Here is a 27,788-nt window from a genome sequence, read left to right as displayed (position 1 = left end):
TTAACCGCGTGTGTGTGTACACAAGAGAGAAAATCCATCCGTCCGTCATCATTACGAACCTGATTAGTAAACCGGCGCTCTGGTTTCAGATCTGAAGATTTGCAGGGACGTTTGTGATTTCTTTATTCATCGCAGCGATATCAATTTGTTAGTTCGGAACAAAGTATTCCTTTGTTAAGCAGATTTTAATAAGCTGGTGGTATAATGGAGTTTGCATTTCCAGAGTTGAATTGCTAATGGTTGATATGTGTATGTAAGCTGACTTTTTTTTTTTTTACAGCAAAAAGCTCTTGGCAGTGAATTATTCTTTCTTTTCTTCTCTGTCATATTGCAACCGAGCACTGAAGGCTCCCTATTACACAGTGAGGATTCAAAGGCTCTTTTAATTCTACAGTTGTGATAAAAACAAATATTTTTCTGGTGGCATGGTGATATTGTATTAATGCAGCAAGCTTTTTATTGTGTCTATATTTACAATGAATAACGGCTAAAAATGAATGTGAATACATAGAATCATAATTCAGTCCAAATTACTGCAAAACCTTTTTAAGCCAGCTGGTATTTTCTTTTGCAAAGTCTGCACTCCAGGACCTGATCATTTTGTTTCCATTCTCTCATGATGATTAAATAATAACAGCACAATAAGTCAATACATGCAATTAATTTTGGTCCGAGTTCTATACCATGACTTGATGGTGGAGGGTGCAGACAAAGTTACATGGTCCACAGTTGGACTACTTTTACATTTTTGATGGGCATGAAAGTCTTCTTGTTAAATCATCAGTGAAAAAGTTTGGCAACTCTGTTGGCACGAGTGGGCTGCAAAGTGGCTCGGTGGTTAGCATCAGCTAGAAGGTGGCTAGTTCGCGTCCCGGTGAGGACACCCGGGATCTTTCTGCGTGGAGTTTGCATGTTCTCCCCGTGCAGCGTGGGTTCTCTCCGGGTTTTCCAGCTTCCTCCCACACAGTCCAAAAATATGTTGAGGTTAATTGGTGATTCTAAATTGTCTGTAGGTGTGAATGTGAGTGTGCTTGGTTGTCTGTCTCTAAGTGTAGCCCTGTGATAGACTGGTGACCTGTCCAGGGTGTCAGCTGGGATGGGCTCCACCCATAGACCATATAAAAGATGGACGTAGCATTCGGCCCTGAAAAATGAAGCCAACCCGGAAGTGTCAAAAACCTGCAATATCACTACGTCCACTAGCTGCTGGCTCCAAAAAGCCCTGGCTCCCATAGACTTGAATTGGAAAAGAAGTGATCACAGATCATGAAATACTGCATTCCTACAGCTCAGGATTTTTTTCTTATTAGTTTTCATAGTCAAAGCAACGATGCAGACGAAGCGAGCAAAAGGCGGTAAATGTGGGCGGGAAGAGAGGGCCCGCCTCTCAATCCGTCTGACCAATCGCTGCTCCTATGGCTCCGCCCCCCTCTGACGATTTTTGCCTCACTGGCTCCAAAAATCCAAGATGTCAACCAGGAAGTAGCAAAACCCTGACTTCATTTTCTCAGTGCAGAAACCAACGGGTGACGTCACGGTAGCTACGTCCATCTTTTATACAGTCTATGGCTCCACCCCTCCCACGACCCTAGTGAGGATCAAGCAGTGTATAGATAATGGATGGATGTTAGCAAAGTATAAGCCTGTTTGGGTAAAAACCTCAAATTACACCTTAATTATGACTTGAAAGGTGCATTTTGGCAAAAATGATTCACCAACATTACACTTAGGCGGCAAGTGCCTTGAACAGCTAAGAGCGTCAATGTTGAAAAAACTGAAAACTCAATCTGCAATTTGGACACATGATTTGTGTTCAACTATAATAGTTTTGAGTTTGCTGCCACTCTTATTGTCAGCCGACAAGGCCAGTGGGTTGTGTTTACACCCTTCCGAAATGCTGAAATTACAGACAGAACATGTTTTCTCAGAGAAAAAGCTAAAATGAAAACTGGTGGTCGAAACACTAACCTATATGATGGTTACATGTTAATTATTTTAGCTAATTGTGGCTGCTAATGCGATTTTGACCCTTTTCTCTTTATACTGCAGGACAAACGCAGTACAAGTGTGTCTGAGCTGCTGATTACATTTTAAAGTCTAGTGGGAAACAGCACTGTTGGAGATATGACAGGTGCCAAGGACCTGCAGAGCTCTCATTCTTTTCTTTTTGAAAAACGGACATCTGCACAATGGCTGCTGTACCATTATAGTTCTATTACCATAATAATAACAAAATCACAAAAACGGACCAATGCAAGATCTTCCATTGTATGATGTTATTCTCCATATCTGTTTGAGAAACTATCCATTGAACTGCTGGTTGCATTTACATTCCATTAAAATGTTTTTTCACCTTGAGGGCATCTATATTTATTCGCCATTGGAGCCATCATCCAGTTTAGGAAAGGTTGTATAAGCTTTTTTGGAAGGGTTGCCGAGTTTCCAAGCTTTTGGAGAGTCAACCGAAGGAAGCTAAAGTATCAACATCACCTAAATTGGAGTGATAACAACATAAGATGAAAGCAGTGAGAAACAACAAAGCAGCCCCAGGTCGTGCCTCACCTCATAGACATTGAATTGGTTCTGCCCCCGAGACAGCTCTCTGTAGCTGGTGGTGAACTCGCCAATGAAGTCATGGCTGCAGACAAACAACACCCACACAGACAGGCGAGCATGAACACAAATTTCATAATCCGAGACCAATTGTTATGTCTTTCTTTCCACGTCTCTTTCTCCATCTTTATTCCTACCAGTCCCCTAGTATCTTGCACAAGTTGGCATAGCTGTTTTCCATCCATAGAATGTACATGAGGCATATCGTGTGAATCATTAGCCAACGGTTATTTGTAGATGCTTTTACCTTCCATCTCGATCCCAGTCATAGACGTCTACCTTCACCGTCCTGAAATAGACAGAGAGCATCTTATTTCTCAAGATCTGCTCTTAACCAGAGCATCTACTGTGGATAAAAAAAGAGAACCTGAACTTGTGTTTAATTAAAGAAAATAGAAAAAAAAAAAAAACCTTTTCACTCCACCATGCTGGGAGCAGATAGCGCAATTACATATTCACTCATTCAATAGCGTCACACTGAAGAGGATTATTGGCACAGTGGGTACAGGTCGTTATGTGAACTCTGTGCAGACGAGCTTCCAGTCGGTGAGGATGATCAATTTCACATGTGGGGGAGAAGTTTGCATGCATTACCGTGAATGTTTAATTCCTGCCTCATGTAAAGAGCAAGACAGACTGTATGCTGTAGGTCTGCGGTATATGAATAAGACTTTATTTGTTCAAAATGTCACGGGTTAATGGAAGCCATTAGCATATCTGTGATGGGAGTTGCTTTTGCACAAAACTCTAACTGCGAGGACTTACAACCCCTGATTTATCTCGTTTGGGGCGCAGGTGAATCACTTAGCGGGGCATTACGGGAGTTGAAAAATAGCATTTGTGGGGAAGTCGTTGGTGGCTACTTTACACAGTGTTTCCTAATGAGAAACCAACTGGCTAGCTTGTAAATGGCTGGTAAAAAGTGACAAATTTGAAAGGTGTGAACCTTGTGTTGTTTGCATTTGTTAAACCCGACTGTGCCTAGTTGTTTACAGTATAAACTGTATTTGTGGCTCATTTTTGAAGATGCCTGGTCTTAGAGACATAGGAACTTTGTGCTGTCCACCAGCTTTGGAGTACCAAAAGAACAAGTACGAAAAAATAGATCATAATGCCAACATTACTCCTTAAATAAATAGACTGACATCCTATGATTTATACACAGTCAGAGGTAAGTTGAGGGTTTGCTGTGCAGTGCAATCCATTGTCTTTGTCTGTAAAATGTGGAGCCAGGAGATATCCAAGCATAAAGACTGGAAACAATGGTAAAAAGCTGCCCTGGCTTTGTCCAAAGATGTAAAAGATTTGTCCAGATATTTAACAGTGATACAAGAGTAGTATTATGGGGTTGTGTATGGTTCAACCCCATGTCAGCTGATTCTGTGTGCAATATGGGTCGATCTTTACTAACGTTCTAAACATGGGCCGCCATTCGTCAGTCTTATTGTGAGTAGGGTGTAAATGCTGGGCACAAAGAAGTCATTGTCATGTTTTGTGTGGTGGTCTCTACCTTCCATGCACTTTTAAGGCCAGACACAATAATGGTTTTGATCAGTGTCCAACAGTCCCACATGAAAGCCTCCAGCATACATCACTAGACCTCGCAGGTGCATCTGCTGTTTTAAAGTGGTGTAAGTCTAAAAGGATTACAAATTCACAAAAACTTATAAAGGGATAAGAGGAGGATAATAGTTCCCATTACTGAGATAGTGGCACGGTGCGCTTCTGTATGCAGTTCTGTATGTACCTGACAGCAAGTGGCTATTACAGATGCTCATGGTCCAGCCTTACTTATATTTATATATTTATATATATAAAACATAGTGCGTGCTAGAACTGAGTCAGTCTAAATAACACCAGTGCTGGTCCCTGGGATACCATGACCGACTGCTGGCATTATTCTGACCGCCCCAGCAACAGCTGCTTCTTAAGTGTTTCTTTCTTCATTTTATCAGAGATAATTTCTCAACAAGCGCGCTGTGTGTGCCATGTAGTTTTATGTGTAGGTTTTTAAAAAAAATAATGATTAAATACTTGAATTCACTCTCTAGTTGAATGCACAAAAGAATGGTACAACATGTGTTCTGACCTGTCGTAGTCACCATTGCAGAGAGCTCTGACGGGTATAGTGAAGGGCTGCCACACCGGGTTCAGTGTGTTCTTAATCACCTCCGTCTTATGGCAGATGGTGAACCTGCCAGCAAAAAAAACACCAGACATGAAGAACCCAAAGGGAGAACACATTCACATTGTACCAGCGGAGATAATCCAACCTCGCTTATCTCCCTCTGCAATTCTGCAAAATGCTTTGTGGGTTGTTGTTGTGTCTTTTTATATCTGCTTAAGTATATCTGGGGGACATGACAAAATTCCAGGTGGAGCTTTATTGCTACAAACATCCCTTCGAGGCACAACAGTGGAAGGAAGTAATAATGTAAAATGATGATAGGGGCCTCGATTTATGGAGCCACTCGATCCAAAAACAAACAAACAAACAAAAAAAACCCCAAAACATGCAGCGTAGTTAATTTGTATGGAATAGAAGTAAAATGAGAACCATATGTGAACGCTGGTATCACTGAGTATATGTATAGCCTTCCCCTCCAACAAAACACCTTTCTAAATGTTTCCTGTTCCAACACAATGCCTGCACTCTGCTCTCGATTTTCTGCAGCGTCCCGCTTTACAATCAGAGTGTGCTTTCTACTTCACAGCACCAATGTATCTGCTGAGGGTTCGGTGCTTCGATCAGCATTGCCTTAAAGTAACGGTGGCACTTGAGGATAAGTGCTGGAAGTGATTTGTAGCAACAGCAATTCCCACAGCTGAGCATACTGATGTGAGTTAGATTTTGTAATAAAAGGATGCGCTGGTTATATTTGGGAAGCTTTCCTGCGTTGTTGGGGTTTTGAAGATGGGGATGTTTAATTTGTATGCGCTGTACTCAGTCGGGGTATTCTTTTTGAAAATGACCTCAAGGAGAGGAGCAGACAATACATCACGTGCACATATTAATAACCTTTCATTGTCTTGGCTGTTAGCGGTGTAATGCTATGCTAGTATCTGTATCCGTGCATTTCTGTAGTTGTATTGGTTGTTAATACTAGAAGTTGATTTATACATATTTATATATTGCTCATGACATATATAAAATAGCCAAATAGCTATCTCAGAGAAGATGCCACTGCTATAGTGGTATTGTATTGTAGCAGTTGTCAGCAAATTCATTCAAGGTAAAAAAAAAAAAACAACTTAATACCATAGACTGTATGAAAGATGGACGTAGCAACCGGCCCTGAAAAATGAAGCCAACCTGGAAGTGTCAAAAACCTACGTCCACTAGCTGCTGGCTCCATAAAGCCCTGGCTCCCATAGACTTGCATTGGAAAAGAAGTGATCACAGATCATGAAATACTGCATTCCTCCAGCTCAGGATTTTTTTCTTATTAGTTTTCATAGTCAAGTCCAGAGATCAGGTGGCCAATCTGAAAATAAATCAATACAGAATTTTTAAAAAATCATCAACATTTTGCGGGGCAAGGGGCGTGGCTGGCTTGATTGACAGTCGGCAGCGACGATGCAGACGAAGCGAGCAGAAGGTGGTAAATGTGGGCGGGCAGAGAGGCCCCGCCTCTCAATCCGTCTGACCAATCGCTGCTCCTATGGCTCCGCCCCCCTCCGTCGATTTTTGCGTCACTGTCTCCAAAAATCCAAGATGTCAACCAGGAAGTAGCAAAACCCTGGCTTCATTTTCTCAGTGCAGAAACCAACGGGTGACGTCACGGTAGCTACATCCATCTTTTATACAGTCTATTCATTGTAGGGTTTCTTTAAAAATGTGAAAGCCGACTGTGTGCACCCTTTTGAGAGAGTCCCTTACATCAGGCTTTGATCTGTTCCTACCTGAATAATGTACGTACAGTACCTACCAGAAGTCCATGAAGGTTTGTACACATTAGGTATAACAGTCGCTGGTTTAATGTTAAAGACATGAATATTTGAGCCCACCCCCGACGACCACACTCACGTTCCATCCTCATTACTGCGGTAGAAAACCAGGAATGGGTCGGACTTGCCAAAAAAGTCTTTCTTATCCAGCTTGTTGGCACACAACTGCATGGTGGCAATATCCTGTCACAGAAGACAAGCAGTTTTCATTAGACTTTTTCTGATGCAATATCATTTCTAAGTCAGTAACTTGTTTCCTGCAGGAACTTTCTCGGCAACAAATAAATTACAGCTCACGCAGGAATTGTGCGCAACGGTTTTGAAGCATCCCAGTGAATTTGAAGTATTTGGCAGCATAAAAACTCATGGTGACGCAAACGTGGATCAGAATGCTAAGCAGCGGTCCACAAGCAGTTTGTACACTTTAATAACCCGTGCATGCATACAGATCACACTGATTGCAGTCCGTTGTTTCATTTGAATTACACATTTTATTAGTCGGGGAAACTTATTTTATCATGGGATGTCTGCAATATACTCAGCGAGGCAGAGGGAGCACTTCATACATATGTATTAACGGTAACAGCAGTTAATGAGGAGCTGTCTAATTCCTGCTTCTGTGTTGAGACGCTCAGGACAAGAGAGGCAGGACCGAGGGAAGGAAGGATGGACGGATAGATATTTAGATAATGAGGTTTTTTTAGTCATTTTCTCCTGTGGGAAGGCATCATGGGAAACCTAAACTTGCCATTGACAGATAGAGGTTGTCAGCCTTACGCACACACACACACACACACGCACACACACACACGCGCGCGCGCACAGAGCTACACAACACACTTATCAAAATTCCTAAAGAGCATTCGGATCTTGTCAGGAGCGAAAACCTCCCAAAGTAACGATGGTAAATACAACCAAGATAAGCCTGTTCACATAATGGTCTCTGGAGCACACACACACACACACACACACACACACACAGAGGATATTCTGTTAGTATCTGACTGCCTGGTTGGTATTAATATATTATAGTGGCAGGGGAATGGCCAAACTGGAGGAGAAAATCACTCCGTTCATGGCAGGAAACCATCTTGACAGTTAATCTCAGACACATTTAGAGAACTGTGGAGAGGCCCGGCTGACAAAACATCAAGTGTTTGTCGGCACGGAACACTTAAAAACTAAACTTGAAGGTGGTGTGTGTGTGTGGGGGGCACGCATGGGAATACAGGGGCTAATAAAAGAAAGTGCATACATTGTTGTAATGACGGGCAGTGTTTTGGATGGCGTGCATGCATGCATAGTGCGTACTGACCCTGCAGTTACTGAGCTCCTCTGCAGCAAAGATAATGACTCCACACTTCTTCCCTGGAATCCCACTGAGAGCGAAGGATAGGGGAGGAAGAGACAGAGGGAAAGAGTGCAAAGTAGGATAATTGTAGCACAGCATAAATAATACAAGCACCAAGCAGATGTCATTCATACCCGTAAGCTGTTATTGTGCTAGGTGACAGTGCCGTATGCAGATCCGTAGTTTTCCGGAAAAGCCTGCACAGGGACCTGCGAGCCATTTCTAAAAATGGCTACAAGTGGCAATTAGCTGACATTAACAAAAGTAAGTTGCTTGTCACTCAAGAGCAGCTAACGCCGTAGCTTTAAAATCTCTGAGTGCATCGAAAACAAAGTTAGATAAGACCCTTCTCATTCCGCGTTCTCGTCGACATAACAACCCAAGAACTGTTCCGATTCAAAGACCACTTGCAGATCAAATCACCTGAAGTGTTTGTGCGCTGTGCCCGTTTTATTAAGGATACTTCAGGAGCTGACTGGTGTGGACTTGGAAATGCATTTCATGTCAAACAGCACCGACGGTTGAGACTTTGAGCGATAATAACGCTGCTAGAATTTTCAACCTTTGACTGTTGATATGTCAGTTTATGAAGTTTTGGGATTCTTTTTTCCCACATTAGCCAAATCATTTCCTTTTCTTTTCGCTATCATCGACAGTTGTACCCCAGAAAGTCGCTCACTCAGATATCCAGAACTTTTTGAAATGGAATATTTTCAACAGAAAGATTTTTAAAAATGGGGTCACAGTTTAAATATTATAATAATAGTCAATAACTGGACTGTATGTCCTCTTATTGTGACTTGAGTGGTTCAAAATCTGTCTAAAGAAAGACCTACAACCATTACTTAAAGTGATGTTTTTTTTGTCAACAAAGTTATGTTCACAACTATTTCTCATCAAAATTCCCTGCGTCGGCATTTCAATCTTGCATCCTGCATACGTGCTCCATGCTGTTGTGCATGTGGACTCACTTACCAAGTTCAAACCCAGATGTAGTGCAGATATGAGACTTTTTTTTAAATTACTAAAGCATAAAATGTGAATTTCAAGTTATGCACAGTGAATATTGTCAGAATGTTACAGTACTATTTGACATCATTTGTCATGGGCTCCATTCACACGAAGCCAAAGCTCAGATTGAGAACACCGTCAAGAACAAAAATAAATGAATGAATGGGTGAATTAACTACAGAGACAAAAACTCATCATACCAGGCTGTGAACATGTTCGTTTCTGCTGTAAAGTTGAACATTTTAACACGGGGGCCAATGGGGACAGAAACGCTTTTGGAATCAGCCTTAAGTGGACATTTGAGGAACGGCATCGTTTGGCATTTCTGTACTGGCTTCATATTTCATCCCTGGAGGTTACCTCTTGCAAATAACCTGAAACTACTTGGTAATCAATTAACAGTTTCAGTCATTTTTAAAGCAAATAAAAGGCTGCTGTTGTCTTCTTTCAACCCCTAAAATTAGCTTCCTTTCTTTGCAACATATCACTGAAAATAGAATATTTTGGGGGTTTGGACAAAACCGTGTTTAAGGTGGACACGTTCAGCTCCTTGAACATGTGATGGCATTACTTGGAAAATTCTTTGGAAACAACTCTGGAAGTAATTCTTAACTGATGTTGTGATTATTTACTATTTCCTTATTAAGTAATTGTTTAGGGTGGATATGATTCAGACCTGCTGTGCTAACATTTCAATTGGGTTACCAGAATGTGACATTGTCATGTGATATCATACATTAGCTTTCAATTATGCTGCCTAGTAATGACTTAGGATCTGATTTTTAGGATCCCTAAAAGTGGCCACTGCTCGTCCAAAACCCAAACAATACACTGGTCGAGTTTGAAGACGATCATATGTACGGTTATGAAGAAATACAAAGAAGACAGGCCCACAGATTTCCTTCTTTTTAGAGTTTACTCTCAGTGTAAAGCCCTCACAAATATCCACGTTTAAGAAGTGCCAGATGATTTTTTTTTTTTTGCTTCAATCAGCAATTGGTTGCAATTTCATTTTCTGTCAACAGACTAATCAACTTATTTCAACTCAAGAGTGCCGGTTAGTTTCCTGTGTTTCTTGGGAAGTGATGACTGTGGCATCAACAATAAAATAGCCTTTATTAATGTTGTTGGTAACAACTGTGCTTTTTCTGCTCAAACTAAGTGATGTGTTGGTCTCACTGGTGTCCACGTGCGCCAAACACAAGCAGCCCGAAGCACCTCCAAAGTGCTATTAGCTGTCAAAAACTCCACGGGGGGCTTTTAATGGCACATAATAGCAGATGACAGAAGCAATTAAAGCAATTAAATATTTGCTCAAATGATTGAAGTAGGTTTGACTTTCTGTTGGTTTCTGTTGAATGCAAAGGCTTTGCACTAAATGGCAATACAAATAGGGATCTAATAAAGGTCTGTGTAAAAGTGTAAACAGCTTAAAAGTAGACGTCAGTTGAATGGCTCAAATACAAAGCGCAGGTGTGCACATGTATGCGTTCCTCTACGTCTTGCCTTGAATCTTTTTTTTTTCTCTCTATAGTGTGTTTAAGGCTTGTAGAAGTCGTTTCTTCCCTTTCTTTTGTTTCTCTCACGTCTAACTCACGTTAAATGTAAAGTCTTGAGACTGAAGTGACTGCAGTGAAAAGCTAATTCACTGAACTGTCACAAAAAGAAACTGAACAAAAGAAGAAGAAGAAAAAAAAAACGGTTGACGTCTATTGAAGAGGAAGTCTCTGAGAACGGGAACAGAATGGGAGTGAGAAGAGACAAATGAAGGCTAACTTTGCGACGTTCGGGGCACCGAAGGGCCAAGCGTGACTGCTGCTTCATTATAATTTTTAAAAGAGCTGAAAGAGGAGGAGGGGTGAGCGGGGTACGCATGAAGACGGAAAAAGGGGTTAAAAGCAAGATGAGCGAAGGGTAAAAGGAGGAAGGACAGCCTGATGAGTCATTTTCAACTGACTTATCTTCGCATCAGTTGGCAAATTGAGGTTAAACAGCCTAATTTTCATAAATTTGATCATTCTGATACGTCAATAATAACATTCACGTGCTAAATGGGTTTACATTGCAACAGGTCTTGGGAAAATGCCTGGAAACAAGCAACAGGAGCCTCCTCTGTCTGTTTCTGACACTTGTTGTGATGCTTTCATGTGTTGACTGGACGCTCTGACATCTGGGATCTAAGCAACATGCATCAAAGACTGAGAATGTTGATTGTGACTCATAATTACAATCAAAAAGAAGCTCAAAGCTACTTTCATCACTTTATCTTAATAGTTCCATACAAAAAAAAAAAAAAAGTAATTGTGTCATTGCTATTTAATAGTCTTCTTATATGTGAAACATGGATTGGACTGGGGATGAAAATCAGCCCAAAGTAATTTAGCACAGAGCAGAAATTTGATTTCTTAAGGTCCCATATTGTGCCCCTTTCCAGCAGATTAATCGAAGTCTTACGTGTCCCCAGAATGTGTCTTTTAATTTTTCAGCTCAGCATACTGCAAAGATGGTTCATTTCACCATGACTGTATAACTGTTGGTCTTTGCTCTGTTACCAACCGGCTGTTTCTGTGCCTACAGCTTTACTGGTCCTGTGCTCGCACCCTTCAGGAAGAAGACATCTATGATTGACAACTTGGAGCAAATCAGGTGACCACATGGCAGCCGGCATATACAAATGAGAGTGTGAGACCAGGACTTTCTGTTGCTTTGAACTTTCTGTGTGAGCGGACACTTTGTGGAAATAGTGAACAGCACAGCTGTTGTTTTTACTGCATTTGGTAGCTACATGGTGCAGAGCAGCAGCTTGGAAGTGACTGCTCCCAATTTTATACTCATTCTGGCAACAGAAACCGAAAAATCTGTAAATGACAGCAGCTGTATTAGAAATTAGGCTGTATTAAGTTATAGTATATGTGAGCACAGCGAGCAGGAGAGAAGCAAACAGGTGGAAAGGAGATGACAGCACCTGAGTTTAGTTTGCAATGACGCACATCTTTTGTACCTTTCAGCCAAGTTAAATTCACAAACTGGTCGATTATGAAACTGAACTCTTCTGTATTCCAAAAGTGCTGGTTTTGTTGACTGGGTACAACGCCTGAAGTTATGCTTAAAAAGAGAATGCTGGTTTATTTTAACCAGGAGCGTTTTCCAAATCATGTGACTAGTGTGGCTCACTGTGAGTGTTAACTTCTGAAGCATTTTAAATGTTTTTTCAGTTGGACCAAAGTAAAACACAGTAATTAGCTGCCTGGAAGGAGCACTTTCCCAACTACATTACAGAATGCCTTTTGGGGAATATTTATAAGCTGACCCAGTCACACTGCTGCGTTGAAAAGTAGGAGGAAAACTGTTGGTGTAAAGAATAGGACCTGCTAATACTAGTCCTTGACTATCTCCATGTATCCGCAGATTAGAGTAACCCCGGCTGTGGAACTACAACCAGTGCACTTTTGGCAAACAGTGTTGTCCCGCAGATGGTGTTTCACAAAATCAATGGGGAATAAAGACCAGGGACGGAACGCTCTCCACACAAAAGCTAATACAGTTAAAGAAATGCCGCTAATTTCTGTCTTTACTTTCAGTCAGACTCCCCCCCACTTAATGCTGTTCACAAGCTGTTCTGTGTGACTCCTCATTTCCCTGAATCTCTACAGCAGAGCTGAAGAGTGCAACATTGGCATAAAGGAGCCACAATAGTCCACGGCAGGGAGGCAAAAGAAAAAAAAAAAAACTAGACCCATTTGTATGTTTGAGAAGTATATCAAGAGGCATCCTTTGTTTCAGCAGCTCCAGTGACAGCTACACTTAAACTGTGTGGTGCGGCCACAGCGTGTCTGGGACCTAATATCAATACTCCATTTTCAGATCCTCTTCCTTCTTACACACACTTCTGTGAAAGAGAAACATTTGCTGTGAGCTTACGTCTGCAGTGCACATTACACGAGAACTAAATAGCGCTACAGATGCCATCGTTGTGTTGAATTGTAATTCAGTTCAGCTCCATTTGAATAATGGTTTGGTTTTGAAAGTGAGAAGGAATAAATCTTCAGCCTTTACAATATTCATATAAAAGTTATTATCCACCTTTCATAGCTGCCCTTTGTGTGCTTTTTTCCCTTTTTTTTTGTTGCATTTTCAATCATTTCTGTTTCGCAGCCGTGACCAAATCCAACTTTTGGAAAACATGGGGGGCCCTGAGGCAAAGCCAGGAGGCCGAGCTGTTGTCCAGCGACCCTAAACGGTTCAGCTGTGTCCCGGTTCAGTGTCAAGAGAAAACAGAATGCAGCATGCCCCATAAAAACATCACAGGCACAGACTTATTTAGCTTTGATATAGCAGAAAAATAAGAAGCAGCACTGACAAGAGAAAAATGAGAAAGAAATGACCGTGTTAGAAAAAACGATTTAAGAACATGGAGAAAAGAGGGCGAGGAAGAAGAAAGAATGACAAAAAAGAGAGCGTGTTAGCCACTCTCGCCTGGTCTCATGAAACCACAGCCTTCCATGACGTACTTTTTTCAAGTCGATGGATTCTCTTGCTCAAGCTGCCTGCTACAGCTGGCAGGCGGCTACAGTGGGAGAATTATTTATGAATTTATCCACACAGTGTGTCCAACCGCACGCCCGCCAGCGAGCCCACCGGATACGAGAACCGCCTCGACTCGGGAGTATCTGTCCGAGCCTCGACTGCTCGCCGACTCTAGAATAATAATGACGTGCTGTTCCTCTGCTCGATTTTTGCGAGCGTTTATTCTGGTGTTGTTTCTCATCATGGGCCGCACTGGAAGCCACAGAGACTTGTCAGATGTCAGGATTGTTTGTATCGCTGTAAGCATGAGTTACATGATCGCAAACAAAAAAAAAACAAAAACAAAAAAAGCAACCCCCAGTTTGTGCGTATTGATTTGGAATACCACATCACCTACGCTAAATACAGTCTAAGTGAGGCAGCTGTGAGCTATTTCATAAGCGGTAAACAGCTCAAAAAGAAACACAACAAGGCTTAGCTGCCATCTGCTATTAGGGAAATGACATCAAGTGCAGGTTCTTGACAGAACACTGATTAACCTTCAGGTCATATCTGCCATTTGAACAGTTCAGAGGGCTGTGCATCGGGGCATGGGTCTGTTTATTTTTTTTCTGGGAAACCCCTCCAGTCACGTACTGTCGATCTCATTATAACTGTATTTTACACTCCTTATTATTCTGTCACTGCCACATGGTTACGTGCAGGATATTCATAATTACCTCCATTCTACCAACAAGCACTAGCCCCACATTGGAAGCCATGAACATTGCTGTTTTTGGCATAATGAATTCTGCGATAACATTGAAATAAAACTTTACAAGACAAGTCTATGCACATGTAACCTTACTTGGGCTACGACATTCTTTGGCTGTTAATGTTAATTGTGACTCAATGCAAACAGATTTCAAGTGTTTGGATCATGCAAAAGGAAACCCTGCTTGGCTTCGTTCAGTGAATTAAACATCTAAATGGTAGTGCTTGCCTCCATGCATGCAAATAAACAATGTCCCACATCACTATTTTGCAGGGAAACCATTGCTGCATCTTGGGTTTGGCACCGCCCAAGACGACTCTAATTGGTTTGAACAAACAGACCGCAGAGTTTTCTCTCTCTGCAGCAGAATGATGATGAGGTGCGGCGTGATCATTCTGGTCTGGCTATGCAACACTAGTGGGCACATGGATGTTCCAAACAGAAGACATGGTTCCAAGAGCATAGAGGCAAGAGGCATAAAAACCAATTTAGTAAATGCGTTAAATATTCTGGAGTGCTAGAAAAGTTATCAGTATAACATCCATCCATTATCTATACACCGCTTAATCCTCACTAGGGTCATGGGGGTGCTGGAGTCTATCCCAGCTGACTCAGGGTGAAGGCAGGGGACACCCTGGACAGGTCACCAGTCTATCACAGGGCTACAATTAGAGACAGACAACCAAGCACACTCACAATCACACCTATGGACAATCTGGAATCTATCAGTAGAACAGTAAAGATATAAACTGTAACAGGAAACCAATATGAAATGGCTTGTACAAGGTAAACAAGTTCATATATCAAAGGAGCAGAACTCTGCAACACCACCTGCATCAGTCATGAGTTGGAAAAACAAGTACGATCTTCTTACTGTTATTACTGTTAGCACTGCTACTAGTACTGCTGTTTGCTGGTGTAGGGCTGGATGATTAGGGTAAGTGGCTGCACTTAATGGATTCTGATGGACTCTGAAAGGCTCAAAGGAGAAAATCTGACAGCACACACTGAGGCCAGTTCATGCTCACCATGTCCTGTGTGCTCTCAAAGGTCCGTGCTCGTGACCTAAATTTTGCCATCGAACCAAAGTCCATGTCCAAACTGCAAGCTGACTGTTTCCAGGAAAACAAGTGGTGCTTTAAAACAAAAGGCTATTACGAGCAGAGGTGGTGTGAGGATATTCTCAGTCATCCACACATTTATTAATCGTAATTGAAAGAGTTGGAATTGAAGTAGTCACTGCTGGTCATTTTGAAATTCACTGTACAGCCGGTCAATCTGTAACCAGCTACTGTATCCTGTAAAAGGTGTTCAGTCACAGCTGGTCAGAAACCTCCACAGGAGCCTCGTGTGCTTTTCTGTGTTTGAGGCAATGTGACCTTCTGCAGCAGACTGATGCATATCTACTGCAGTATGAAGAGAGACACGCGTGAGTCCGCTGTTTGCTTTTAAGGTCTCGCATCAATCATGTGGAAAAAATAAATTAGCCTTCAGTTCCAGCTAGTGGGGCTTGGTGGGTGTTAAAGTGCTCAATCCAAGCATCGCAAAGTGGTTCATTGTTGGGGAGGTGCGGGGTTTCTGTTTCGAGCTACTATCCCTGAATAGTGAGAGTGGTTCTAAATGGTTTCTACTTCTGTGCCAGTCTTGTGTGATGTAAATTTAGTAATTTCCAATTAGTTCACATGCACTGTAACGCCGGAGACGATGGTTAGAGTTCCACGTGGGATCATTATTTTACTTTATGCTTGGGTTTCATTTACACTAGCTGTTTACTTTTGTTTTCACCCCCTGTTTAGGTAGGTTTACGAAAATATCAAGCTTTGTGTACACCCTTTCGCAACATGTTTGAAACCTCTCTTTTATTTTCTGGATTAGCATGGTGACGAGTCCCGCCTCCTCTAATGTATGATTGGTTGGCTGAAAAGGATTAAGGCAATACAATATGCGCCAAAGATGTGTTGATGAGACACATATTTGTGACATGTCATAAACAAACATGATGACGTGAAACCAGTTTGAACATAATTTTTGGGGGACAGTTTCCTGAACTTTGTCTGATTCCTGTCAAACAGTTACACTACAGTGTATTCTCTTTTTGACTTTTTATTTATTTATTTATTTTTCCTTTATTTAACCAGGTAGGTTAATTGAGAACAGATTCTCATTTACAATAACGACCTGGTCAAGAGGCAGCACAGAGCAGAAAATACAATACATCCATAAAAAACGATACACAAACAAAACGTAACAATAAAAGGCTTTGAAGATAAAATACACTAAACACTAAGCGATACCCTGTTGTCCAGCCAAACACAATAAACAAAGTAGCTCCACTTCTGCTGCCACCGGCATGTTTTCTAGTACACGGGTCTGAAATGTGTCCACATATGTATCCTCAACAATTTTCGGACTAGTGAAGGCACCTGAATATAAGCCGCACCCACTAATTAAAAAATGAAAATAAAAATTGTACATTTATAGGCCGTGCTTGTCTATACCCCGTAGGTGTCCACATTGTAACATGAGATATTTACACAGCAAGTTTTTTTGAACTTTTAGTTAAATACGTACCGGTAACATACACAAATCCGCACCGTAAATACTTTTTTTTCCCCAAACAGTGCCTGTAACACGGCTGGTTAAGATAATAAAAAATACAGCAGCCTACCAGGAAAAGTCATTGATCGCTATCTTCATCTTCCTCCTGCACTAAAACCACTAAAATTGTCTTCTTCAGTGTCGGAGTTGAAGAGCCTCAGAATTCCTTTGTCACACACTTCCTCAGTCTCTCTTTCGCTCTCAATGTCACTTTGGTCTCGAGGCAAATTCATAAAAATCGCAAAAATCCATAAATTAGCCGCATCATTGTTTAAGCCGCAGTGTTCAAAGCGTGTGAAAAAAGTAGCGGCTTGTAGTCCGGAAATTGTGGTGTGTATAAAAGCACACACACGTTTTGAGTTGTTAGTCTTTAGAAGCTCTATCAGGAGACAAGATGAATCCTGATGTGTCCTGATGTGGGCTATGCTCTTTCTACATTGAAGTGTCCTACAGTGATGCAACTGTATGTGCGGCACAGACAACCCAACTCTTGTTCTTGAGGGCATCACTGGAAGCTTATCGAATTTAGGCCCTCCCTGGCCATCCTGTGTGTGTAAACAAAGTCGATATAATACAACTTAATCTAGTTCAACAAGCCTTGGGGATCCACTTCCTTTGACTGTATTAATAACCGAAACAGTTTGCACTCGCTTTAATTACATCAAACTCTACGTTCATTACGCCAGTCGATTTCGCACAACCTCTACTGCGGGTGAATTAGCTAGCGCTGCTATTATGAGAGTTTCTAATGAAGCTGTAGCAAAACATCAGCCAGGAAGGTCAGCTCACTCATTTCCTCCTTCAGATCAGGCGTACTCTAACGTTCTCCTTGTGTTTATCCCCTAACCACAAAATGTATTTCTTATGCTTTTCATTCAATTATTTCAGTTCCCTCTTTGTGTCTGGTTATTCCCAAACCAGTTAACCTGTCTGCCTGTCAGGGCCACTGTGAAAAAAATGATATGATGGGTGGATATAGTGTCAATGCTTTATGAAAGGTTCATACATTGTTTATGTGCTGCAATCCAGTTCATCGCCCACATGCTGGTTTTCTGGTGCATTATTAGAGTCGATGTTTCTCTCACATCAACTTTTCTACATTACTTCCTTCATAAGAAATTGCAACCATTCCTGAAAGTATATATAATATAGATGGTGCACTTGTCTCGATGGACATTTTTCATTTCATTCATTTTATACCTGAGAGTAAACAGGATTTTTTTTTTATTATCAGCATTCAGCGTTTAAGTGTGCAGAAAGAACTGCAGTATCTATATCCACTTTTTAAAGCTTTCATCTTTTGAAAATAAATGACAAAAATGTTCATTTATGCATTTCTTGTGTTTTTTTTCTACCTTAATCCCAAAGCTGACACTCAAACAGAACTGTGAATTTTATACCTCTACTGGATCTCATATTTAACACACAGTATTTGTCACATGCTTCATATATACGCCCAAATACATCGGCATGACATGTGACAGAGTCTTAATGCATAATTATATTTGCTATAATCATCATGTTGGGTTGCATTCATAAGTCAGGATTTATCAGAAGGTTACGAGACCAGTTTCTGGCCTGATTAGTTCTGCACCCCCTGTGCTTCCAACACTTCCCGCTCTGTAAACATGTTGAGCTGCATCTGCAATGAATCTGTTAAAACTGTGTCCAAAAGGCACGTTCAAGTTTCATTTTCATTTTTGGCAAAGAGAAAGAAGTGACAGGGAGCCAAATGTGGTGATAAGAGCAGGCGGGGAGCGACGATTGTGTTGTGTTGTGGTGTCAGTGACAACAACTGACTAACTGTGATTGGCTGTAAATAGGCGAAAAAGTAAAATGGATCTAACTTTAGTGAACAGCACATCTCAAGAACTAAGTTGCAGTCGAATGTTATAAGTGAAATAACCCAGAAGTATCCAAGATGGGATCAAACTTTATTTGACCGTAACCCTTGCGTGCTTAGAGATAACCTTATTAGCCAGATGAAGACCTGAAAAACAAACTGAAAAATCCTAAATGTCAGAGAAAATGATTCCTGTTACCGGTAACTGTCAGTAAGAGACGCACGAATCAGGTGTTGCAAAGTGGGTCTGACGTATATCGGGGCGATTAAGATACATACAATGTTTGACAATGCATATAAACCAGATTAAGGCTTTCACACATCACTGCACCAACGTTGGGAATCATTAATGAGATACAGTTCAGGTTCTGTAAGTTTTGCAAAAGTTTTAGCGTTAAAAGTTGTTTTTGTTCTGCCAGCAGGTGAAGCTACACTGATGATGACAGAGCAGGACGACAGCTAGAACTCTGACTGATGGAATTAGTAAAAACAAAGAAAAACAAATGTTACTGTGTTGTCTGTTAATAACTTTCATTTGACTTTAATCTGTCTTTCTAATTGGACAAAAATGTAGACGAAAGAAAACAGCACGATATAAAACACTAATTTTATATTATTTGTTCAGTTTGTGCTGCACAAATACGAACATCCTAAAAGAGCTTCAATACAACTATGAATGTAACAGCAAAATGTTGTAGCAGTTTCTCCAAAAACTGTCTCTCGGTCCAAAAACAGAATCTTCCTTCTGTGACTCTTTCCTTGTTTCAACAAGTGGTGTTGCTAACAGATTAGAGGTGTTGGCTCCATCCATGACTGTAACAGAACAACATTGTCACATTATTCGCCAAGATGCTCAAAGCTGGCAAGCATGAAACTAGCTCGAAGCTAATATCTGCTCGTTCAAACGGAGCCATTTACAAACAGATCTTTGGTTTACAAGATAAAGTAACAACTAATTCTTGCCAGTTGGAAGATGCACAGTTGTAAAATCGGTGCTGATTCATCTCTTAAAGTGGGTGAGGAGGATTTATTTTTTTTAATGGGAAACTGGGACTGATAAAAGGAAGAACCAGAGGCTCAGGATGGTTTTTGATGAACGTTAACGCCGAGAGAAGTCAAGCTATTTGACATTGACAAGGACAACCATACTTATTTGTCGCATTTGCAGCAGGAGCATGTCTCATCTTCGATTTCAGGCCTGACAAAGTTAAGCATTCTGTACAGAAGATGAAGCAGGGGAAGCGTTTTGTCGTCGTGGCTGTCAGGGCAGAGCGGGCCATATGATTACTGAACCGCCACACCAGATGGCAGGTGACGGCTCTGACGAGGACCACAGGGGACCGACGATGACACAGTGATGTGTGTGTTTGTGTGTGTGTGTGTGTGTGTGTGACAGCAACAAAGACAAACACAAAATAACGAAGACGGATTGAGGATGAATTTTATCGATCAGATTTTAGTTTTAGCATGAATGTTTTCGCTGGGTATGTGGCAATGGAACGCTTGGATTTAGCTTGAAATCAAATTCACAGATTCACAAAAATGCACAGCGTGACAAACACCAACATGAATGCGCAATACGTAACTTCTACCACTAGGGGTCTCTCAGTCAAAACAACAGCAGATTACAGAGTTTGATGACGTTGTGAAGCAGTGTGGGATTACTGGCAAAAATTGCAAATGAACATGTATTTGACAGGCGGGGCTTCATGTCCCTTAATATGTTGTCTGAGGTTTTAAAAACCAAGAATAAATAAATAATTACTGAAACAGCCACCAGCAACGTTAGCTAAAATAAGGGTAATGCTAACTTACTGTTCGATGATCCAACTGCTATGTTTTGTGGCAAATTCAGCTGTGAGGTTGGTCAGAAACCATCATCCATTGTCAAAACAGTAATGGTAAAATGATCATGATCCACCGTAAATTAGAAAAACAAAAACAAACAAACAAACAAACAAACAACGGTTGCAAACTAGCTAGTTTGTTGTATCATCCTAGAGTCTATTGAGAAGAATTTGGGGATAATAGATGTACACAAGTCAACCACGCATAAAAGATTGGTTGTTTTGTTTGACAACATTCGAGTATCTTATTTTTGATGACATTGTCTAGCAACAGCGGTGACTTAGACTCCACCCATTGGCAGCCAGGTTCAAAAATCCCCCAAACAACCACCACTTATCCAATCTATTTCAAACCCAGCACTGCACTTCCTCATGTCCTTACTGATACATCCACCAAGTTTACAGTAGACTGGATGTACAGTTATCGAGAGCTTTCACTGGATAGGTGACAGCTGAACAAGAAAAGTCAGATAATCACCAAAGTCCATGATTGTTTATCTTGCCAGAAAAGGACTATCTGTAACACATTATATCCATCCAGTAGTTGTCAAGTCTGAGTGTGAGCGTTTTTAACCTGCCATTGCTAGAAGGGTTAAGGGATAATTATTAGCTCGTAGTAATCCCATACTTGCAACATTGCCTAAAAAAGTCCCATTAAAGTAAAATAAAAAAAATAGTATAAAACTTCCTACAAAAGCCTCGATAACGATGAAATAAACATCTCTCTTCGTCGCTTAGAAAATCTGTGCGTTTCACGGCTAAGTACACCTGAAGTCACCTCCTAACAATGTATTCCTACCTGTCTGTCTGTATTACCATGTGTTGCAATCGGATAAGACAATCTGCAGATGGCTCCTCCACCACCAGCATCTCAGTAACAGGAACATAATACTGCCTGCAATCTGCCTCTGTTTGCTACCACTCACTGAGCCGAAAATGTGTTACTCTGTCTGGCCGACAATTTATTTTTTGGCCAAAAGTTTGCTGTGCTGTGTGTGTGTGTGTGTGTGTGTGTGGGTCTTTGTCTACAGTATATGACATCAGCCACAGAGCAGAAGGCATCCCACCAACTGCCCCCAATTACACACTCTGCCCTCTGACACACTGCACAGACAGATTGACCACTGTCTCGCTAAAACCCAGACAGGTACAATTTCATGACACGGGCTGGTTTGCCAGCAGCATAGCCATCCCTGTGGACAGCTTATTTAGTCCACTATCCACCTCATCAATCTGCATCTGGGCGGCTGGCAGCGTCTGGGATTGTTAATGGATCGGATCTCTTGTTTTTATTTTTTTTTCCCAGATTACAATTACAAATGGCTGATTTGTTTCGTATTTTGTCAGCTGTGAGTGATGATGATGGTGAAGTTTGACCCTCATGTTGTGTTCTGGTCGCCGATTTAAAAGTTTTATCTCTGAAAAATGTAGTTAATTGTCATGTAACACTATAATGTTATTGTTCTTGTTAGTTGTGTCTGTGAAGATTCTCAGTCATTCAGGTCATGGTTATTCTCGTAGTGTAATCGTAGCGACTCTTGAAGACGTTCCACCTCTCATCCAAGAGGCTTCATCAGTTCTGACTGACTAGTTGGGAGTTCCACATACTTATATCCTTAAGGAGCAACATTTACAATTCAGTCCTAAGAACTCTCCCCAGGAAGATGAAACCAGATTCACACCGAGCCACCAAAGACCTTAACGAACCCCTTTGTGGCAGGGTGAGTACAAACATAATGAGAAGGAGGAGCAACAAACCCCCAATTGAAAACTCAAGTGTTAATGGTTCCTTAAGGATATCAGTATGTGGAACTCCCAACTAGTCAGTCAGAACTGATGAAGCCTCTTGGATGGGAGGTGGAACGTCTTCAAGGAACTCATGCAAGTCCAGTTGCTATGATTAAACTATGAGAATTCTTGTGAGTTGTTCTTCAGTGTATTGAGTTATTGATGTGGAATATTGTGAAATTGTCAAGTTTTTGGGGTAAGTTCCTTAAGTGCGCAAATAAAATCTACACTTTTGACCAGGAACACAACAGGTTTCACTTTGTGCGACTGCATAAAACTTTGAAATATTTTCAAAACTGATGTCCTCGGTAACGTTGACCCGAAGTAGTCTTTGATAAACAGTATACGATGATTCAACTGATTAATTCTTACAGTCAAAATAATCCAGAAATTTGAGTTTTTAAGAACTCAAATTCAAGATATGCAAGATCAGATGCATGAGGCACACAGGTCATACATAACATATAGTTCAAACTTTGTAATGTTCACAAGAACTTAAACTGATTAAAAAAATCTACCACAACAAATAGTGATGATATATGCATTCTTACAGTTTTTATGATGAGTCTTAATGGAAGGGTCATTTTTGACTGGGAACACAAAATTGTTTAACATGAAATAAACACAACATGAGGGTTAAAAGTGTAAGCTTAGTACAGCTCAGCTTCCGATAATAAATGTGGATGTGTTTTTGTTTGTTTGTTTTTTATCACGGGTTATGTTTCTGCAGACAGTTCCGGTTAAAAAAGAAAAAAAAGTAAGCGGTGATACTCCATGGGTGTCCTCATAGCACATGCCCGCTCAGTTCCCCATTTATTTTTTCAAAGGGTGCATTTTAGATCATTGTTATACTTTTGCCGCCTCGGCTAATAGCCCCCTCGGTTGCCATAGCAACACACAGGTAAGTGGAAAGGAGTGCTTAGTTTGCCACGCAGCATGAAGCCCGTTTCTAAAACTGTTGACCTATAAAAAAAGAAAAAGTACACCCACCAACATGAGGCGGCTACCCACAATCATATATGTTCCGGTCCGGACTTGTTCTGGATGGTGTGCGGGGAAAAAGAAAAGTCGATAACCCATGTACGCTTACAAGTTTCTTTTAAATGCAGCATCTGTGCAGTTGTGTGTGTGTGTGTGTGTGTGTGTGTGTGTGTGTGTGTGTGTGTGTGTGTGTGTGTGTGTGGTCTCTCACAGCTTGCTCCACAAGTGTAGAGAGTTCTTCTAAATGACGGCGCAGTTTGGAAAGTAAACACGAATCTCTGCCTCTCGCCGAAAACGTGTCCTTTCCTCGCATCTGTCTTGCTTTTTTTCTATCGCACCAAGTCCTTCATCCCAACTTTTATCCTCCTCTCCTCTCCCCCTCTTTTCTTCTCTCCGGTCTTTTGCACATTTTCAATCTCCTCCACACATTGTGTTCGCTTTCCTTTCGCCTTTCTTTTCCTCCTTTCTTTCCCTGCTTTCTCCCTGGTCGACTGACTCGTCTGTCACCCTTCACGTACCTCCCTTCCACTTTCTATCTCCCCTTTACCTCTTTCTTTCGCTTCATCCCCTCCCACCCCCCTTGCCTCTCCCCCTGGGCTTCTGCTGTGTCTGATCTATCAGAAGCTCCAGACAGCTGTCTATTCCCCGCAGGCAGCCATCAGAGACGCTGACCATATGGGAGGAATAGTGATTGGGCTCTGCTGGTCTCTTTTTGTTTTGTTTCCCTTTTCATTTCTAGCCATTTCCCCCCGAAACACTTCTTGTATAGTGAGCTGCCTTTGGTTCCTTTCATTTTGTTTCTCGCTAAATCTTTTGGCCTGTCAAGAGTCCAACTGCTCAGCTTGTTCTGGAAGAGGGGAGGAGGGTTGGAGAGGGAGAGCGGGTATTTTTGCCACAAAGTCACGGACAAGAGGTGTACCGAGGGATCATTAGGGAATCATCTGACAGTTGTGTGTCTGCTGTATTGTTTTGCTTATTTGGTCTGGTTTCTAAATTCAAAAACATTTTTTCTTTTAAAGGGAATTGAGGCCAGCAGGTATTTTTGTCTCAGGTATTTTAGGATTTTGTACGCATGGCAGAGAACAATGGAGATAAAAAGGGGAAAAGAAGTATTTCTTGGAATTATGGGAAATAAAATGTCAGCTTCAGTTTGATTTTTGTCACTGTACAATTAGACAGAGTACAATGCTGCTACAAAGGATGTCACAGTGTGTTTTTGAAGCTGCATTTGTAAATATTTCTTTGTATTACTACAGCACCACATGAAAGAGGATCCTGATGCTTATTTTTTTGTCTGCAAGAAAGCCTATTCAGCCTTGTGCTATACAGGAGAAAGATGGATTTAAAAAAGGTTACTGTTGATAAAGCATATTAAAAATAGGGAAGAAACAGCCTTTAGCATCATAAGAACAACATAGTTTAAATCTAAGTTTTTGAGTTGGATGCCTTAACACTTTTCTGGACCCGATTCAGGCCATTAGGTTTAGGTGACAGGTATTGCTTTTTTGTGTGTTTGTTTTTTTTAATATAAAAAGAGGGACATTTGTCATGCATTTGGAACCAGAAATACATCAACTTATCAGAAAATGCATTTAAATTAGTATAAAGGTTTATAATGAATACCAACACATTTTTTTCACATATTCTTGCTTGGGGTTCAATGGACCCCGAAAGACCTTCTACGTATGGCAACATGAAAGTCCTGAATAGGGTAAATATAATAACTTAAATTCTTAGGTAGTACAAATTGGGATGAGTATGATAGGTATAGTGTACAATTGTAAAGGTAGGACAGTAAAAAAGACTGTGGTAGTCTAGGTAATAATTGGAAAGCATCGAAAAGGAGGTGGAGTTTAGATGGAGCTGAAGAATAGAACATTGTATCATCTGCAAAGAAATGCACACTGAGTACTGGCTAAAGAGAATAAAGTAATTTATGTGTAATTTAATTGGTAAATGGACCCAGAATGAAATCCTGTGACAATGTGTCACTTAAAATGGCTTGAGTGAGTACCTTCACAAGCAACAACAGTCGAAGTTTGACTTTATAATTAACAGTGTGACACGCTTTTTAGAGGTCACTGCAAAGAGCAAACCAAGCAGGGTAGGAAGAATGTTGCCAGTTACTAAAACTGCCGCAGTTACCGTGCTGTGACTGTTTTGGCTGTAGCACACAACAGAATCCCAGGATCTCTGCAGAAAAAGGAAGTTTATATTTGAACGGTAGTTGTTGAGATACATACATCTTTTATTCAGTGGTACTGTGGAAGTTTTCCATGGAACTGATTTAAGAGGTTTGATTAAAATTGTTCACTAAATGACTGATGATGAGAACACTGTGATTAGGAAGTAGGGCTGCACGAATGTCTGCATTGGTTTCCTGTCAGAAGAAGAAGAAACTGAAGCTTCAGGGACTATTTTGGCTTCACATGTGTTAAACAGCCACAGCTCAATGTGCATCCATATAATTGAATAAATAATCATGAACCAGGAAAGAAAACGATCATTAAAAACTCCAGCCTTGGCTGTTTAATCAGAAATGTAATCAGATTCTGTCATGACTTGTGCCAGGGCAGGTGACCTTTTCACATCCTTAAGAGATGTTATAGAGATAGTGTGATAACAGAGTTGTTATCACAAGAGGAGAAAGATGGCAGGTAAAAATTGATCTAGCCTTCTTAATCAAGCTTGAACAAATGCTTTTTGTATTTAAAATCGCATCCCTTCTCAGTAACTGCACTATGTGTAAGTTGACAAGTAGACTGTTTTCTCTTACGATCAATGAACTGCTATGGCTCCATATGGAAAAGAATTGCCAGAGGAACTAAAACAAACCGACTGTGAGACTTAGAAGAATTAACGACCAAACAAAAACAAGTCAAAACAGGAGGTAAAGAATGAGCCATAGTACCACTAATCAGAGCTGTGGTGTTTGAGGCGGTCTTTAAAATGATGCCACAGAGAGTGTGCTACTGGCACAATATAGCTCTGAAAGACAGAAGTACTTGATACATGGCACAGTGGTTATCAAAGGAATTAAGAGCTTCTGTAACCATTTGGACAGTGTAAAGGATATTGCGTAATATCACTCTCTATGGATGGTGTAAATCTGACCAAGACAACCACAGTGAATGCGTAGCCCTGCCAGTGAGGTGGGAACTTGATGATGTTTGGCTGCACAAGTGCAAAAGGTCTTGAATAAATGCGGGTATACCATAATAATGGCTGATAAGATGACCCCTGCAGAAGCTTGGCTGATAAGGAATATTCCAACATGATAATAACTGCCAAAATCTCACAAGAGTTTCTAAAGACACCAAAAAAGGAAAACTGTGACCTGGAGGAGCATGTCGCTGGACTTGAGTCCAATGGAAGAACTTTGGGGTGGAGATCGACTAAAATGCTTTTGCAATGGCCAATTATTGGTAATTAAGAAAGTCTGATAACCAGTGTTGGAAACCAATAGTACATTTAATGGTATGTATTGACTGCATGCGTAGCAGCGAACCACTATTCATAAGTAGATTTCTTCAACAATAGGGATTATTATCACTGAATATGTACAAAAGAAATAGGAGTGGGGACATTAGAGCTTCAACTGACATGATCGACTGAACAGTTTGTCTCCTGCAGTTATGCCTCCTGTTCTTCTCTGTTTTGTTCATCTTCCACTGTTCTGTTACTTTTATTGCGCACTAAACCTTGTCAGCAAAATAATTTCCAGCTGCACTGACACCAAAAAGGGAATTATTGGGGTGTTTTCAGTGTAACAGGGGAACTAGATATGCTTGTAGGAGATTGCGGTGTTCAGCATAACTTCCATATTATCTGATAACTCACCTCCCAAACACAACTCCATTAATTCACTGGAGCTGCTCCGAGGGCTGTACTAGTGGGTTATCGAGGTATGTCGAGCTTAAAGTCAAGAGTTTTCAGTGTCACGAAGGTGGTTTTCTTTTTATCTGGCTGGATCTCCATGGTTACTGATGCTGTGGAGCTAACCTGGTCGGAAGCAGGTTATGTTCAGACTTTCAGATTTAAATCGGCTGGACAAAGTGTCTCCCTTTAACTAAATCATGTCCTGACGATTCTCTATGATCGATACAGATTCTCAGTTGAGAGAATGTGTTTTATCTGCAAACATGCTGAGTTGTGCGTTAATAATATCACTGAATGACGCCATGTAGTTACAGTATCACACACTGTATTTATCATGTTGCCATGGGAAGCAGACATGTATTTAGTTGGCGATGCAGAAATCACATAAATATGTTTTTATGTTTGGCTCTGATTTGCTGTCAAGTCCGTTTACTCTGCTGGTACTGCAGCTGATAGAACACAGATTAGAAAATGGATTATTCTGCTGGTATTTATTACAGAGAATATTCAATCAATAGCATTAACTTTGCTTTGATTTGGCCAAAAATTAAAGTGATAATCCTGCATTATGGGACAGTGTCGGACCAAAATGCACTTCAATACAATACTCAGTTTAAATATATTAAGTTTAAAGTTTAACTTTAACAT

General features: G+C 40.9%; 1 protein-coding gene across 1 annotated transcript in view; it reads right to left on the bottom strand.

The window, feature by feature from the left end:
• LOC103367790 (copine-9-like) overlaps positions 1-27,788 on the bottom strand; it is a 109,083-nt gene that overhangs the window by 30,750 nt on the left and 50,545 nt on the right. The window contains exons 8-12 of the mRNA XM_008295920.1: positions 7,877-7,940; positions 6,641-6,744; positions 4,703-4,807; positions 2,861-2,902; positions 2,563-2,638 (exon numbers count right to left, since the gene is read on the bottom strand). Coding sequence (XP_008294142.1) covers positions 2,563-2,638; positions 2,861-2,902; positions 4,703-4,807; positions 6,641-6,744; positions 7,877-7,940 — 391 coding nt within the window. The remainder of the gene's footprint in view (positions 1-2,562; positions 2,639-2,860; positions 2,903-4,702; positions 4,808-6,640; positions 6,745-7,876; positions 7,941-27,788) is intronic.

This window comes from Stegastes partitus, unplaced genomic scaffold, assembly GCF_000690725.1.
Source record: "Stegastes partitus isolate 25-593 unplaced genomic scaffold, Stegastes_partitus-1.0.2 Scaffold1086, whole genome shotgun sequence".
Classification (NCBI taxonomy): Eukaryota; Metazoa; Chordata; class Actinopteri; family Pomacentridae; genus Stegastes; species Stegastes partitus.
The sequence above is the reverse complement of the archived record's forward strand: the minus strand, read 5'-3'. Positions and strand labels throughout refer to the sequence as shown.